Below are 15586 nucleotides of genomic sequence, written 5' to 3'. Positions count from 1 at the left end.
TCTTCGCAGTCGTGGGTTGAATGATAGCTGGATCTCGACAGCTCAGCCAGTCGAAATCGTGGCTTGTCTGGGAGAGCTGGGCGTCTGCGCGGTGCTGGACGTAGTGGACGGCGCGGAGAAGCTGACAAGGGCTAACCGCGTCCGCAGTGCTGCGTAGCTATATAGATATGTGTCTATAAATGTAGTTCTCCTTGCGACGCGTCGAAGCGGGAAAAAAAAAAGGAAAGGGAGCTTCCGGTGTGTTGGCCGTAGCGCAGACTCGGGGGAGTGAGTTGTAGGCGACTGGTTAGGTCTCTGCAGGCTGCCGGGTCGACGCTTGGAGAGGTCCGAGTAAGATATTCGTGGTCCGCAGCGAGTGATTTACACCGAACACGCCAAAATGAGGTCAGAAGGGAAATTTTCTTGAGGCCATGTGCAGAGCACAGCCAGGCGACGTCGACGTCGTTTTTTTTTGCCTGTGATGGCACGGGGAGGCACAGGGAGCGCGTGGAGGGAGACAGGAGTAGTAAGGTACCCGGTGAGGAACGCTCACAAGCAATTCGCCAATTCCTGAAGGGAGGTCGGGATCGGTGGCTTCCAGGCTTTTGGGGTCGAATAGGAGACAAGGTCGCAAGCAACCTTGTTCCCTGTCCCTCGTCGCCTGTTCGCGGTGGGGTTCGCTGGGTCAATTAATCGGCGCACGACATTACCACCGAACAACTGTGGGGAGATGGACAGTAACTCTTCCGTACCCTACGCAGTACACCATACACCCATACACTAGTGTAGCTTGCTGGCCAGGGGCTGTCCAGGGCGTCAGCCTCTCACGTTTGTCCAGGCTGACAGGGATTGCGGCCATCAACTCCCGGACAGAGGTCAGAGATGGATGATGACAAGTCTGGACGAACGGCAGTTTTGCGCCCCTGCTAATACCTCCTGGCGGAGATGACACGGCGCCTTACTCCGGACTGCTGATGTATAGGCGCGGCAGTGGACTGCGAGAAGGGCAGCAGGTGAGCGGCAACGAAACCACCTAAATGTGGCTTGCTTGCACATGCAAAGCAACCTGCAAGGTACCTAGCGAGGTACCACATCCCGGCCGACTCCGTCACTGCTGGTTGACGCCGCTGTGGCACGTCCACGGATCACAGGATTAACGGTGCTCTCTGCACGCTGCATGTGGGCAGCACTGACAGAGACGCATCCGTGCCTCCATGGCTCCACGACGACCCTCTCAAGCCACGGCACATGGCGGGAATTTGAGCTGCGGCCTCTCCCCTAGGCCGCAAAAAAACGGATCAGCAGCGGCGAATACGACCGTCCTCAGTCGGTCGAGGCAGGGAATCCCAGCGTTTAGTGTAAAGCGGTAACGATAGGAGAACACAAGGACATCGGAAAATTTAACCACAACTGGGTGGTGCCCGGCTCCAACCACTCAAGCTACTGTGTGAGCTGCCGACTGATGAACGCACCTGGTCCTGTGAAGTGGACGGAATAACTGCAGGTGAACCACAAACCGCTCCGTTTTCTCGCTCCGCCAAGAAAAGCAAGCTGAGCGCATGGTCCTGCACGTGGCAGCGGATATACACTACCTATTTCGGGCCGCCGTCAGCAAAAAAGGTTATTATACACTATGACGGAATCCTTTATGTACCTGCGTACCTTATGTATTCCGTGCCACGGTGGCGCCGAGCAATGAGTAGTGAAGTCGTTAGGTTGTTACACTAGGTAGGGGACGCAATCCTTGAATCGGAGAATTGTCAACTAGTGGACACTATTGCATGGGATGCCAAGAGCGAGCACCTTCTTAGACCGCACTAGCGCGGCTTGCACGGTTTGATGGCTTCCAAGAAGGGGCGAACGAGAAACATCTCATTGCCCAAATCCAGCGCCCACGACCCAAATGCAGGAATGAGGAGCGAAGCTCAGAGCTTCTCGAAGGCTCAAAGAATGTAAAAGCTCCAGACCACAACCAGCCGCCCCCATAATTTTTCCCAACTTTTATGACAAAGTCTCGAGCTGGCAACCGCATAGAGAACGCTGCCATTGAAGGTCAACTCGTACTCCTCAGGTATCATAGGAAGTCAGATCTGTCAAAGGTCAGACCTCCCTAACTCAGCCCTGGGGAGCGAACGATCTGCATTCTGCGGGAGTCAGTGATCACGATTTGCCATGCCCTTTAACTACCTAACTAGCGCACACGCTCCACGATTTACGGGCGATCCGCATCTCGCGACTCTTGTTCTGGACCGTTTCCCACCGGTCACTGCTGGCAAAACTGAACTGCAGGTGCATCCACCTGCCCTGCTCTGGAATACCGCGGTAGGTAGGATCGATAGCATTTACTGCGTGCTGGAGCCACAGGATGCAAGCTTACTCTATTCGGAAGTAGACCAAAGTTAAGATGATGCATTGTCCGTGCGCGCATCGCCAAAACCAGGGAGTCCCTCCCACTCCAAGCCCGTGAACAGACGGGTCGAACCATGCGCAGGATTCTCTCGGCACGTTGGCCCGGGGCTCATGAGGCATGCTTGCGAGATCATGGAAGAGGCGAGCGGAAACCGGCATCGCTCCACTCCCATTTGAGATCCGTCGTGTAACGTCCAAGCTACACTACCTTACCTTACTGTGTACATACCTACACTGCTGTGTAGGCGACTGGTTGACGACTGAGATGACGGAAGAACTAAAGGTACTCCATAATGGTATACTAAATACCTCGAGGTCCCGATTGCCGTCCAAGTCGGAACCGGCAGACAACAAACCCACGCCTGCCGGCGGCCCGTTGCCGGGGCTCATGATGAGATCTAACCCGGAGTCTAACTACAGTACGCAGTAACTCGTCGGCAATCAAGAGCCCAGAAGTATTCCGTACGGGTCAGTTCCTGTCCGCTCAACGTCTGCTCAGCAACGTGCGTGGTGGCGCCTGCGCATCGATTCCATAGTGTATAGGACAGGGCGGATGCGTTGAGAGGGATCACTGAGGAGTTGGTGGACCAGGGTCCAACGCCCCGTCTCGACTGTGCCTTGGGAGCCGAATCGGAGTTGGTCCCAGCTCTCGCCGTGCAACCGGCAGGCAGAAGCGCCTATCAGCAGGATTGGCCGGTCGCTGCAACCGGGAGCGGCTGGAACCATCGCGACATCATACTATGCAGTGTGGCGTCGGGACTTGGGCCCTGGCGCTGGGGGTCACACAACACGGCAAAGACAACGGGATACCCTAACTCCAATACTGGGGAGTCTTGGATGCCCCGCCGCCACCTCGACGAGCCCCTCGGTCGGTGAGTCCGAGATGGTTGCAGGAGATTTTACACAGTAGTATACCACTAGGTGACGCCCGGCCATGCGCCGGGTGACTTCTTGTGGGGGGCACAGTCCAGCGCACGAAAGGCGGGAAACAGAACGCGCTGACTTACTCAATGTCGCTTGGACGGACCTGTGCGTTCCTCAGTGCTTTCGACCTACGCAGGAAATGCGTTCGAAGCGGTGGGAGGCTGGAGCTTGGCACTACACTACCTAGTAGTGTACACATACACCTACCTTAGCGCGCTAGGGGGGGGTGGCAAAATGATCTCTGTTATAGTTTCCTAGAGCTAAAATAGTTTTTTAGTTTACAATATACTTTATATAATAAAAAGGATCACTACTACTATTATAGAGCTAAAATTATTATATACTATAAGAACCACTTAGATAAATTATATATTTAATAGTAAAATAATCACTATACTAGTTTTTTATTATATATATCCTAGATCTATAGGAGGATTTTAAAGTTAAGCTTTTTTTCTAGATTAAAGATTCTTTTCTTTGAAAATGATTTTCTACCTTAAAGATTGCTTTTATTTTTTTAGTTTATACTCTCTAACCTATGCCCTCTAGCCTATACCCTCTAGATAAGTGTGAAATTTTCAACGTGCAACTGTAAAATTCGTAGTCTCGTAGCGTAGTGGTAAATCTATAAGCTTGTAATGTGTAGGCCTTGAGTTCGATTCTTCGTAAAGTCTAGTTTTTTCAGTTAAAAAAAAGAAAAAAAAGAAAAAAAAAGAAAAAAGAAAAAAAAAACAAAAAAGATAAAAAATCTAGAATAAATAAAAGAGCTTACTTTTATATATAAGTATATAGATAATAAAATTTTATAAGATAATCTTCTACTTTAAAGTTGATTTTAAATTAATTAAAACTATTTTAAATTATAAGTTTCTTTTTATTATTAATAATTATCTTTAGTTACTAATATTAATATCTATTTAAAATAATCCTATTAGTAAAAGATTATATTTACTATAAGATATTTTTATTCTTTAAATTCCTATTTTATTTGAATTAATCCTCTTAGTTAAAAATCATTTTCTTTACAAGATATTTTGAACTCGGGACCGGTAGGAGCCTGTTTTCCAGGCGAAATATCTTGACGCTCTAAAATGGTCCCAGAGATCATTTTGCCACCCCCCCTGGCGCGCTAAGGTAGTTTGTGTCCACGATATTCCGTGTCCCTCTGCGGCACAGCCTGCAGGACCACCCACGGGCGTGGTACTGAGGTGGAGTGTACTGCCAGGCAAGCTGCGAAACGGTTTCAAAACCCACCGAGGCGGGCGAGACACTGTCCTACCTTACCTACCTAGTTTCTCACATCTTCGGTAGTTGGGTATCTTAAACTTGCTTCAGGCTTCTAGAAAGAATACCAAACGTTTCAGCATCGTCGCGGTAGGTGGTCGGGGGGTACCCAGGGACTTTCCTCGCGACCCGACACCGCGGAACTTCCGAGGAGGATGGACCAGTCACAGTGGATGAATGTCAAAGCTGCTCGTTACCTTGTACGCTATCACAGTAGACTCGTTGCCTTCCAACGCCACAGCGTTTCACTTCCAACCGGTGCTTGTGCGGAGAGAACTTACATTGAGAACTGAGTGTCTCCGCGGCGCTCGAAACCCTGCAGATCCGCGATGGATGTTGTCGGTCCTTTGCGGCTCAATCCACGAGATCGAGCGCGTCGATCACAGCCCGGCAGGCCACACTCGTGGCCGATCCGCGACGTCCGTGACTCTAACCGTATGATATCTGGCATGGTCACCCAGTCTCACCGCCACAGCGTCCTTGCTGCTTGGTTCATCAATCTCTTCATCAATCTCCTGCAGTCGTCAAGCGACCGCGACCGTAAGTGCCAAAAGCACCAACACGATGCAACGGGGAATGCAGCAAGAAGGCGCGAAATGGCGCTATCGACGGGGTCTCCGGGTTGCAGTGCAGCACCTCAGCAGGGGAACCAGTTGCAACGCCGCTACGCTAGGGGCGCCGTAGCGCCTCTGGTCCGTGCGGACGGCGTGATGATCCCCGCCCCCCGCCCGGCTGTTCCCCCGCAATCCACCTCCTTTTCGTGCCACACGCCGCCGTGCCGGCAACCCATGGCTCCTACACAGTACAGTAGGCCCAACCTGAATTTCTCTCAAACCGCGCACACTGTGAGCAAGTCCAGTGTCGTTACTCCGTCCACGACTGTGAGCTCAACGACTGCAGACCCGTGGACGGATCTGTGCTCCGTAACTTGTGTACAGCCCAAACCTCTGCGCAATCGGTTTGCGTGTGGACTGTCTCGGATCGACGGAACCGCCGTCTAGCGCGAGCATCATCAGGATCTTCGATAAGATCTGCAAATCACATTCTCGTCAGACGGTCAGAGGACCGTCGCTGCGGGACTCCGGCGGGGCCCTCGAGACCTTGTCATGGCTAGTGTATTCCGTACACAGTATACGTTCACTCAGCATCAGGTTCGTTAACCACATGGTCTCACTCACGTTGGCACATGCAGTTCAGAGGTGCTCCAAGCGCCATGTCGCAGAAACCCTTCTAGCCTTTCCCTCCCCAGATGTCTGGTCGTGTAACTCGAGCGCGGTGGCTATGACTCGACTCACTCAAGCCCTTGTCCAAGTGAGGAATGCTTGCGAACAACCCCGCAACGGTCCGGCCACCGTCACGGATGCATCTGCAAGCGCGGGATCGCGAGCGAATACCGGAGAGATCTCCGCTCTAACTAATCCGAATTAAGTTTACTCTGCAACTGTGAGGGTTGCCCTTGACCGTCTGTGTGTCGGAGCGGGGAGGACGGCAACCGGCGTCTTGGATCATCAGGGCGATCTCAGTCTCTCAGATGCTCTGGAGCAAATTATTGCGGCGACCGGGGTGTCAAAAACAGTTAAGAAACAGCACGAGACACACACACACACGGAAAGGAAATCACGATGACGAGATGTTGGCAAGCCTAGCGCGAAGAGCCCAAGTTGAATGGGATCTGGGCGGCGCGACATCCGCCAAACCCTCAATGCCCACATGTCTGTCAGAATAAACAGGAACATATAGAAAACAACGGCAAAGCCTCGGTAGTTATCCTCCCTCCCAGAGCCGGTCACAAACATGAAGCCTCGGCCCACAGCCCACGATCCGGTCTGTAACGTTAAACTATGAGTTCACTCAAACAAACATTCCCACCAGACTCGGACCGACTCCAAGGCAAGCAACTAAGCAAGCAACCACCTAACTACCTAACCGAGCCAAGCAACAAACCAAGCCAAGCACCCGATCTACAGCCCTAATATACTGTCCACTATAGCCATGGAGATCGATCGACAGTGCGTTCCAGCAGACCACCAGATGGCAGCACAGTCTCCGACGTATCATATGTGTGTTTGTGTGCATGTGCATACCTACCTATGTCCACGGGCTATCCCAACGCCCGTGCGACCGCCATGCTGCACACGGACAGCATCACAAGACCCAAGCCAAGGAGGACCGAGCGAGCGCGGCTTACCGTTCCCATCTTCCTGTGTCCGTGGGCCCGTAGGTAAGAAAGAAGGCCATTTCGATACACGGTCTTCGTTCACAGGTATGGGCATCGAGACAACGCAGTCAGACGGGACGTGTGTCAGACGTCAATAAACGTCGGGCTTCGGAGTTGTCGGATGAACATGTGCGAATACATCGTACATTTGCAGTGTGGGAGAGGAAAAACAAGAAAAGAAGAATTTGAGATTTGACGAAGGTATGATGTGGCTCATTCTTCCGCATGTGTGTCGTATGTCCTTTCTACGCGTGGCTGTGAGACTTACTGAAGGGAGTGCCTCGTTCCTTCACTTGTTTACATCAATCAAGACTTGTACTGGTTGGCATGTATAAATGACACCAAAGTTCGTCCACTTTTGGGCACGGTTGAGGGGTAACTCGAAGTGAGCAAGGGGCTCTCCCACCATAAGGCAAGCGGATCATGAGATGGAAGGGGAAGGAAGGTGAAGTGGGCAGGGAGTCAGTATGACTGTGTGCGTGTGGCCGGCCGAGCAGCTGGATCTCGGATGCCCTGGAGAACGGCGTTGTCGTTTGGATGAGACGGGTGCAGCCACTACTTGTGAGTCACGAGCGGAAGGACACGGTTTCTGCCTTGAGGAAGACCCTGGGGGTGCCACCTGGGCGACATACTCGGCGAGTCTCTCAGGAGAGGTTGTTGAAACTTTATACAAGCCGGACCAACGGTGAATGCTGGCCGAAGCGGAGGGAAGGGATCCATGACCGCGAACACCGAGCAAGGAGTCGAAGGCAACGTGATTTCAATGATGGCGCGGGAGAGCGCAGAACACGCTGCAGCAGCTTGTGTAGGTTCACGTACACCAGCCGTGGGTGTGATATTGGACGTTGACATTGAATTCCTGGAGTCTAAATGCAAGTGAACCCCTTTTCCCGGCCCGAGAGAGCGAACACCACTTAGTTAGGACCATCGCGTTCAATCCTCGTCCCAGTTCTGCCAAGATCACGGTTCAGTTAGCAACAACTCCAGACACCTTTTAGGTTAACGCAAACTCACAGGGTTAGGACCAGGCGGCTTCGGCCCGCCAGCTTGCCGGGCGACAATGATCTGGTCGACTGAGAGCACCGTGCGGGCTGCTTCGGTGGCAAGCTTGATGGCCCACTGCTTGCTCACCAGCAGGTCCAGGATGCCCTCGTCCTCGGCGTCCAGTGTGCCGGTGTTGTCTTGGTTCTAGGCGGGCAGTCAGCAAAAGAAGCGGCGCATGCTTCGATTAACCTATAACCACGCACCTCGATATCGACGCCCGTCGACCAGCCATCCTCCTTCTGGTGGGCGGCGTACAGTCTGCTGAGAACCTCGGTGGCATCCAGACCGGCGCTCTCGGCCAGCGTCCGCGGCACCACCTCGAAGGCCTCGCCGTACTTCTTGATCGAATACTGCGCCAGCCCCTGCGTCTTATCGGCAACGGCCTGTATCCTCTCGACGAGCTCGACCTCTGTGGCACCAGCGCCGGGAACAAGCCTGGGGTCCTTGGTGATGGCCTTGACGACGCTGACACCGTCGTCAATGGCCCGCTCAATGTCGTCCATGTGGTTCTGCGTGGCGCCGCGGACGACGATCGTGGCCGTCCGCGTCGCCTCGTCCTCCTGTCTGAAGACCGTCACCCGGTCGCCGCCAATCTCCTGCGTCTCCACCACGTCGATGTTGCCCATCTCGTCGGGCATGGGCGCGCCGAACCGGGCGAGCGGCGTGGCGCCGACAACTCTGCACAGCCGTCGCAGCTCGAACTTGCTGAGGATCTTGATGACCAAGATGCCGTACCGATTCAAGTAGTGCATGGCGAGCTCGCCGACGGTGGAGCCCGCCACGACGACGCGCAGGCCGACGTCGTGCAGCTCCTTGATGGCGGCGTCGAGCCGCTCCTCCTCACCCTTGGTAAAGTTTAGCATCTCCTTGGCATTGTGCAACAACACGGTGCCCTTAGTCTCCGTCTGGGAGATGTCTATCGGACAGGTGAACACGCCGACTTTGGCGTTCTTGGCCGCCTTGACCGACCCATCGGGCACCTTGGCGAACACCATGCCCCTGACGACGCGGCTCTGGTCCAGGCTGCCGCCCATGACCTTGACGACGCGGACGTTGTCGACGTTGAAGTTGGCCGGGTTCTTGGGCAGCACCGAGAGGACGGCCTCGGAGACGAGGTTCGCCAGGAAGTCCTCGTTGCCGTTCTGCTTGCTGGCGATGACGGTCCGGATGGCCTTGCTGAGCTCCTCCTGCGACCTCAGGTCCTCCACCTTGTCGATCTCGAGCTCCTCGAGGGTGTCGAGGGCGATCTTCTGGGCGCGCTCGTACCCGGTGACGATGTCGGACGTCTTCAGCCCCATGCGCAGCAGGTCCTCGGCCTTTCTCAGCAGCTCGCCGGCAAGGACGATGACGAGGTTGGTGGCATCGCCCATCTCGGACTCTTGTTGCTGGCTGGCCATGACGAGCAGCTTGGCGGCGGGGTGCACGACATCAAGCTCGCGCAGGATAGTGGCGGCGTCGGAGGTGAGAATCATCTTCTGCAGGTGGTTGATGACGATCTTGTTGCGCCCGTAGGGGCCCAGCGACGTCTGGACGGTCGACGAGATGGCCCGGCAGGCGTCGATGTTGCGCAAGACGGCGCCATCTTCCGAGTCGTAGCTATGGACGGGCGGCGGAGAAGGTGGTCAGCATCCACTCGGCTTGGAATGCCGTCGTCGGGAGGCAGGCAGCCAGAGAGCAGCCAGACAGCAGCCCATGGCGGGGTAAGTCAAAAAGAGAAAGACACTCACTTATTGTAGCCCTGCTTGAAGAGGCCAGCATTTGGCGCGCTGGGGATGTTGAGCGACATGGCGGCGGCTTAACAGAGCTTCTCGTGTTGCTGGCCGTCCAATCTGTGGTCTTGATGTCTCTGTCTCGTGGATCGGGCAACGGGGCATGGAACTCAAGCTTCCACAGTTGCCCGCGCGTGTGGAGCTCCCTCAAAAAAGTTGGGAAGCAAATCGAAAGTCAACACCGCGGCGGCAGCCTTGGCCCCGCAGCAGCCGGGATCCAGTGGGAGAATCCGCAACGCTCCCCGCTCCCTTAAAAAAACATGCCAGATTTCTTAGAAACACACGCCAGCCAGGGGCTGCCCGTGCTAGCTGCAAAGTCGCCCTAGGAATCGCTACAAATCGACGGTGCTACTGGTATTGTTGAGAGGCCAGCAAATGCAGATTTGATGGAAAACGCAGAATTGGCGAAAATGCTCAAAATGCAGTTGAACAAGCTTAAATACTGCCCGCCTTAACCTCCTACTGTGCGCCCAAGCCTCGGAGTCAAAGAGTCACGTGACTATTCTCTATCGATAAGTGTTTTATCGATAAGAGGCTCCTCTAGTCAGTGTCTAATATAGCTTTAAATCCATCTTTGCAAATGCCCTCTCCTTTGGTAAGCAACGTAGGAATTGACTGTTTGGATCTCTCAACAGTTCCCCTCGCGATTCCTGTTGTGACATGCTAGCTAGGGGTTGCGGTGGCGCTCGCTGCAAAACCTTGGTGGGAGCGCACGAGCCTCCCCTGGCTGCCATGTGTTTCTAAGATATCTGTCATGTTTTTTTAAGCGGGTCGCAATGCTCCAGGCCCCGTGGCTCCAAACTAGCGGGTCCCCAGGCTTCAGCCTTGCTTCACCATCCAGCTGTCGCGCTTTCACGGGACATACCTCACGTTATTTTCGTGCAGCACCGAAACGCAGTCTCTCTTCTTGTCCACCCCATCACGATATTATCGCTTCTGCCAACAATTTCCCTGTCCCCCTCCTGCCAACTGTTTCCTCTTGCCATCTGAGTTCTTTTTCTCTTCCTTCTCTCTATTCCTACCTGATTAGCGCTACCCAGCAGACGCCGTGGGCCACTCACAAGTCGACATGGCCCCTGGTAAGTTGCCGCGATTTCCTTCAGTTGGCCAACAGCACGTGAATGGCCACCAATTGAAGCAATCTATCTGCTTGTACTTGTTGTGAAGCTGCTTTCTGACTCTGGCCTTGGCCCAACGCCAGCTCCGGCGGCTCCGCCAGCGCTCCCTCCTTCGGTCGAGGAGGCCTACCGCCGGAAGTGCATCCAGTTGAAGCAGCGGACGAGCGAAGTCGAAGAGGCAAACGATGCCGCCAGGCTGCGCCTCGCCCGCCTCAAGCGCCAAGTCGAGAAGATGCGGTTGGAGCGAGCCTTCCTTCTGGAGCAGCTGGCCAAGCGGACAAGCACAAACGTGGAGGATTCAGACGGCAGCCCGAGCCCACCGCCGACAGTAAGTGCCTAGCCGGACAGTTGAGTCTCGGGCGGCGACCACCGCGCGACAAAACGCGCCCTCCCCTCCCCCTTCCGCGCGGACAGACCAGCAGGAGCGTTGACACCACCCGCCCCGCCATCACAGCCGAAGGAGAAGCCGCTGCGCATCAAGCGTGGGCACCGCAAGCCGTCGGCATTTCCCAACCTCGACGCGCTCTCCTCTCACACCACCGCCACCCCCGGCTCAACCGGCATCGGCCAGAACCGGCTAGTCGACTCGCCCAGCTCCGACGCCCAGTCGGGCGCGCAGCAGGGAGACGGCTCGTCGAGTAAGACGAACGGTACGCACAAGGGCGCTCCTCCCAAGAAGCCCGCCAGCGCATTCGACCTGTACTGCGAGGAGACGCGGCCGTCGGTCGTGCAAGAACAAGCCAAAGACGCCGAGGGAGGCGACCGCAACAACGACGACGCGATCGACGAGGAGCTCGCCCGGCGCTGGGACAGCCTGCCAGACGACCGGCGGAACGCGTATAGCGATCGGGCCGGGCGGCTGCTGGCCGAGTACGAGAAGGAGAAGGCCGCGTACGACGCCAAGGGCAAGGGCAAGGACAAGACGACGGCGGCGGCGGCGGACAGCGGCGCGAAGGCGGACAAGGACAAGTCCGACGAGTCGACAGAGCCGGAGCGGCCGGCGGCGCGGGAGGGAGCGGACGCGCGCGCGGCGCAGGAGGACGTCGACATGGCGAATTCGGACACGGACCAGGAGACGCCGGGGGAGAAGGCCGCGGCGTAGAGATGCCGGCGGCCTTCCCTCGTCTGGTGGTCCGCGCCGTTTTTGGGGAGCAGCTAGCTAGCTAGGTCTTTTTGCTCTGGGGCGATGGGGAGATATCAGAGATATCAGAGGAGCCCCTACTCTGCTGCCGGCTTTGGCTTTGCATTCCGGGGTGCGGATGCTCTCGAAGTGCTGACTTCGATGTTGTATTCCACAAGCAGTCTCTAGATTCTGTAACGGGCTGGGTGCTGGGATGGTAAGGGGCAGACAGCTACGGACATGGCGTCGGTAATGGGTAATGGATTCGGGATTTTTTTTTTTTCGACATGAACAGATCAACGGTGAGAAGATTGGTGCCGGTACTGCAAATCTGGGTCTATTTTCGGCCTCGTTCGTTGCGCCTTGTAAGCCTCGATTGGAGCAGAAAGACAGTCCGTGAGCACCGGCGCTCCCATTCGGCCCTCTCAAAATGAGATGGTCTACCTACCTTAGGTAGGCATTGAGAACGTAAAAGCAAAGACCTCCAGACAACCTGGGGTATCAGGATTGCATACCTGCTCCGGTATTCTGACACCTTCCGCTCCGGATGTACATACCGCGCCGCGAAGCGCCTGTCTACATGGTATTGAAAACGGATGCCCACAATGCATACACATGAATGGAGTACAGCTACCGCTGCTCCCAGGCCTGTATGTAGGCCTTTGTGCCTATAGCCAGGCCTGCCTGCTTGTCTGTGTCTACCCCTCGGAGGCCGGCCCGGCCCATGCAAAAGTGAAAGCTCCAGGCCCGGTTATGATTGCACGTAAACCAGGACGCCAACGCCTCGTACCCAACGATCAAATAAGCGCTCGCTCTTGGACTCTCTTCTCCCCTCTTTCCCGGTCTGTCACGAACAGACCGAATCGCCGAGCGATGGACGTATGTAATCGAGTCAGATGTAGCAGTAGCAATACAGTGCAGCAGTATCGGCAGCGCGGGGAGGACAGACGCCGGAGGCAAATACAGGCGCCGGTAAAGCTTAGGCTATCGACGCTCGACGGGAGTAATTAGTTGCGCCTGAAGAAATGTGTTTCTCGTTCGGTAGTTAATCGACGCCGACGTATAGGTCGACGACGATGTTGATCAAGGCCACAAAGATCTCGGCGGCGATGAGGATGATGACTTAATTTGCATCAGTTGAATAGCGATTACGAGAATATGCAAGGGGTAGGGGGAAAGAGTGTGAAAGGAAAAAAATAGGAGAACTCACCAATCCACTCCAGCTTCTCCCCGTGGCCATGGCTCAACTGCTCCTTCAGCACGGCCAGCAGATCGGCGATGACGTCGAGGCGATCAGTTAACAAGCCGACACGCTGGTCCATCTCGAGGTAGCTGCGCACGGCCTGGTAGACGGGCTCGAGCTGGGGCTCGACCCAGAACAGCTCGGGGGTGTCGAGCACGGAGCCGTTGAGGTGGATGCTGATGCGCAGGATGAAGAGCTCGCCGATCTGCATATTGATCTCGGAGCGCGACAGCGCGATCTTGCCCGTCAGCGCCAGCTGCGTCGGTATGTTCTTGCACGTGTCGATGGTCGAAGCCACGATCTCTTCGAAGAGGGAGGTCTGCAGGCCGCGCGGGTGTGTGGTTGTCAGTTGGGGGGGGCGAAGGTGACAATGAAGCGGTTAGGGGAAAGGGGGAGAGGGCAGGCCGGGATGCGCACCTTGACGCTCTGTGCCAGGGCGTGCGAGATGGCCAGCTTGGTCATGTAGTTATTCTTGTCGCGCAGGGTGATGAAATCGTTGTAGATGCGGGCCTGGTACTCGTGCGTGTAGTAGAAGTTGAATTTCTCCGCCTCGACGTCTTCGGGCTTCAGCTTTTCCAGCTCGAACTTGGCCAACTCCCTGAGGAAGCGCTGCTCTTCGGCGGCGGACATGCCCCATATTACCACGACGCCGTAGGCGAACAGGAACACCTCGGGGGTGTGCACGTGAATGTCGAAGTCGGCAAGCTCGCTGGCTAGCGTGTCTGCTTCGGCCATTTGCTCGACGAGCATGTCATCGACGCTCTCCTGGCTCTCAGGTAGGCCATCCCCTAGGCTTGACTGGGTGCTCTCGCTGGGGATGTCATGCAAGTCTCCCGTCGAATGCCGCCTTTCTGGATTGGAATGCACTTCGAGGCGTCTTTCCTGCCGCGCACTCCCCTCGTGCTTGAAGGTGTAGCTGTATGGTGTGTAGATGCACTCGTCGATCCGCTTCGGGTTCGCCCCTTTTGTCCTCCCCCTCCCCTTTAGGAAGCGCATTAGTGCGTCCATCTGGTATCGATTCGCGGTGCAGTACGCCGTGACGCGCGGTAGTCTGTCGCGGTCCGCCTTGCCGAGACGGGCGGCGTCGCGGCGGGCAGTGGGATCCTTAATGCGCGTGTACTGCGAGTAGACATCGCGGCCGCTCTCGTCGTCGACGTCGGCCTCCAGCTCGGGATTCGGGAGCAGCTTGAGCTTCTGGGAGTTTTTGGTGCTGCGTTGCGGGCCGACCTTGGGCTGCGGTCCCCCATTCGGAGCAACCAGCGGCAGGCCACTGGCGGCGCTCCCGCCCGGAACGCCGCCGCCGTGGCTGTTGCGTCGGCGGAGCTTGCTATTCAAGGCCGACAGCACGGGCGCCCCACCGCCTAACCCGCCGGTGCCATAATAAAACCCATCGGTCGGCGTGGCGGGCGCCTCGCGGCGGTGCTGGGGCGACACGCGCGCATGCGGGTAGGCCGCTTCGGGCTCGATCGTCTTGGTGACGGGGTTCGGGTTGAAGGTGACATTGCGCGGGGGTCTTGAAGGCCTTGCATCTTTTGTGGCTTCGGGAGACGGCGGCGCGGTGGCGGACAAGAGCGGCGTGTCCTCGTTTGCGGATGGGCTCGCCATGGTGAAGGACGGCCGATGGGGACTGACTGAACCCGCTGCGTCTGAGACACAGGTCTCGGCCTTTTCTGTCGTTTTTCAAGCCCAGCAGAAAGAAAACAGCAAGCGGCGAAAGACTGACTACCTTGCGGCCATGTCCACGATACGGCCAATTGTTCTCGCGGCGCCCCGGAGGTCCTGGCGGAGAACTGGCGGGGATGAATTGGTTCGGCTGGGCTGCTCAATCGCGCTGGTGTTTCTGGCTGCTTGATGACGTCTGGGCCGCATCCGACACTCAATGCCCATTGCCCACCTGCGGCCCTGGGTCCAAATTCGGGCAGGCCCCACCGAGAGCCACTCAGCTGCGGGGTGCGCTAACAGTGCATGCTGCAGCTTGCCCCACAAAATCACATACCGAAGGTACGTACAGTACCTATGGAGGCTCTGCCGCGTCCATGGTCGACAGGGGCCTGAGTTGGCTCATACGCAAGTCCGCGCATATGGGGAGGCAGTTGCACAACAGCACAATGCTGAATGGTAGCAGAACCAACCTGTCGCGAGATGTACACCTGGAGTCCTCCACAAGTTGTGGCCGAAGTAGTCGTGCATATTTTTTTTTTTCTTTTTCCCCCCGAGCGTGCTGCGGTTCGGGACTTGATCATTCTCTCATCTCTTACCTTAGCCGAAGGGTACATTGGCTCCAAGTCACATATCAGTCCGGCTTGAAAGCGGGAGTGGTTGATTCTGCCAGTAGTAGCAGCCATAAGTCCTGAGTGCCATTCCCTTCCCCGTGCGAGTCGATTCTCGGTTTTATACACAGCCCAATAGCATAGCCATCTATCCTTCTCCCCATCCTCCCCATCCTCCCCCTCACCCTTCCATCTCTACACACTCTTC

General features: G+C 56.0%; 5 protein-coding genes across 5 annotated transcripts; 2 read left to right on the top strand and 3 right to left on the bottom strand.

Annotated features, from left to right (window-relative positions):
* Positions 1-2166: 2166 nt before the first annotated feature.
* Positions 2167-3114, bottom strand: THITE_113550 (uncharacterized protein; the record flags this gene model as incomplete). The annotated part of the gene is made up of 3 exons (XM_003655114.1): positions 2167-2324; positions 2622-2802; positions 2935-3114. The coding sequence occupies 3 exons, from the start codon at positions 3112-3114 to the stop codon at positions 2167-2169; spliced, it is 519 nt and encodes a 172-aa protein (XP_003655162.1).
* Positions 3115-4925: 1811 nt separating this feature from the next.
* THITE_2130521 (uncharacterized protein) lies at positions 4926-5830 on the top strand (the record flags this gene model as incomplete). Its single annotated transcript, XM_003655113.1, has 4 exons — positions 4926-5136; positions 5179-5477; positions 5727-5747; positions 5789-5830. The coding sequence occupies 4 exons, from the start codon at positions 4926-4928 to the stop codon at positions 5828-5830; spliced, it is 573 nt and encodes a 190-aa protein (XP_003655161.1).
* Positions 5831-7412: 1582 nt separating this feature from the next.
* THITE_2118536 (uncharacterized protein) lies at positions 7413-9832 on the bottom strand. The gene is made up of 4 exons (XM_003655112.1): positions 9586-9832; positions 8062-9454; positions 7829-8002; positions 7413-7765 (listed from the first exon to the last, which is right to left on the bottom strand). The coding sequence occupies exons 1-4, from the start codon at positions 9642-9644 to the stop codon at positions 7748-7750; spliced, it is 1644 nt and encodes a 547-aa protein (XP_003655160.1). The 5' UTR covers positions 9645-9832; the 3' UTR covers positions 7413-7747.
* A 602-nt stretch (positions 9833-10434) lies between these two features.
* Positions 10435-12164, top strand: THITE_2118532 (uncharacterized protein). Its single transcript, XM_003655111.1, has 3 exons — positions 10435-10706; positions 10829-11073; positions 11200-12164. Exons 1-3 carry the CDS (start codon positions 10697-10699, stop codon positions 11845-11847), a joined length of 903 nt encoding a protein of 300 aa, XP_003655159.1. The 5' UTR covers positions 10435-10696; the 3' UTR covers positions 11848-12164.
* Positions 12165-12893: 729 nt separating this feature from the next.
* On the bottom strand, positions 12894-14969 carry THITE_2118531 (uncharacterized protein). Its single transcript, XM_003655110.1, has 3 exons — positions 13526-14969; positions 13076-13427; positions 12894-12987 (listed from the first exon to the last, which is right to left on the bottom strand). The coding sequence occupies exons 1-3, from the start codon at positions 14711-14713 to the stop codon at positions 12911-12913; spliced, it is 1617 nt and encodes a 538-aa protein (XP_003655158.1). The 5' UTR covers positions 14714-14969; the 3' UTR covers positions 12894-12910.
* Positions 14970-15586: the final 617 nt, after the last annotated feature.

This window comes from Thermothielavioides terrestris, chromosome 4, assembly GCF_000226115.1.
Source record: "Thermothielavioides terrestris NRRL 8126 chromosome 4, complete sequence".
Taxonomy (NCBI): domain Eukaryota; kingdom Fungi; phylum Ascomycota; class Sordariomycetes; order Sordariales; family Chaetomiaceae; genus Thermothielavioides; species Thermothielavioides terrestris.
This window is presented reverse-complemented; position numbering and strand designations above follow the sequence as displayed.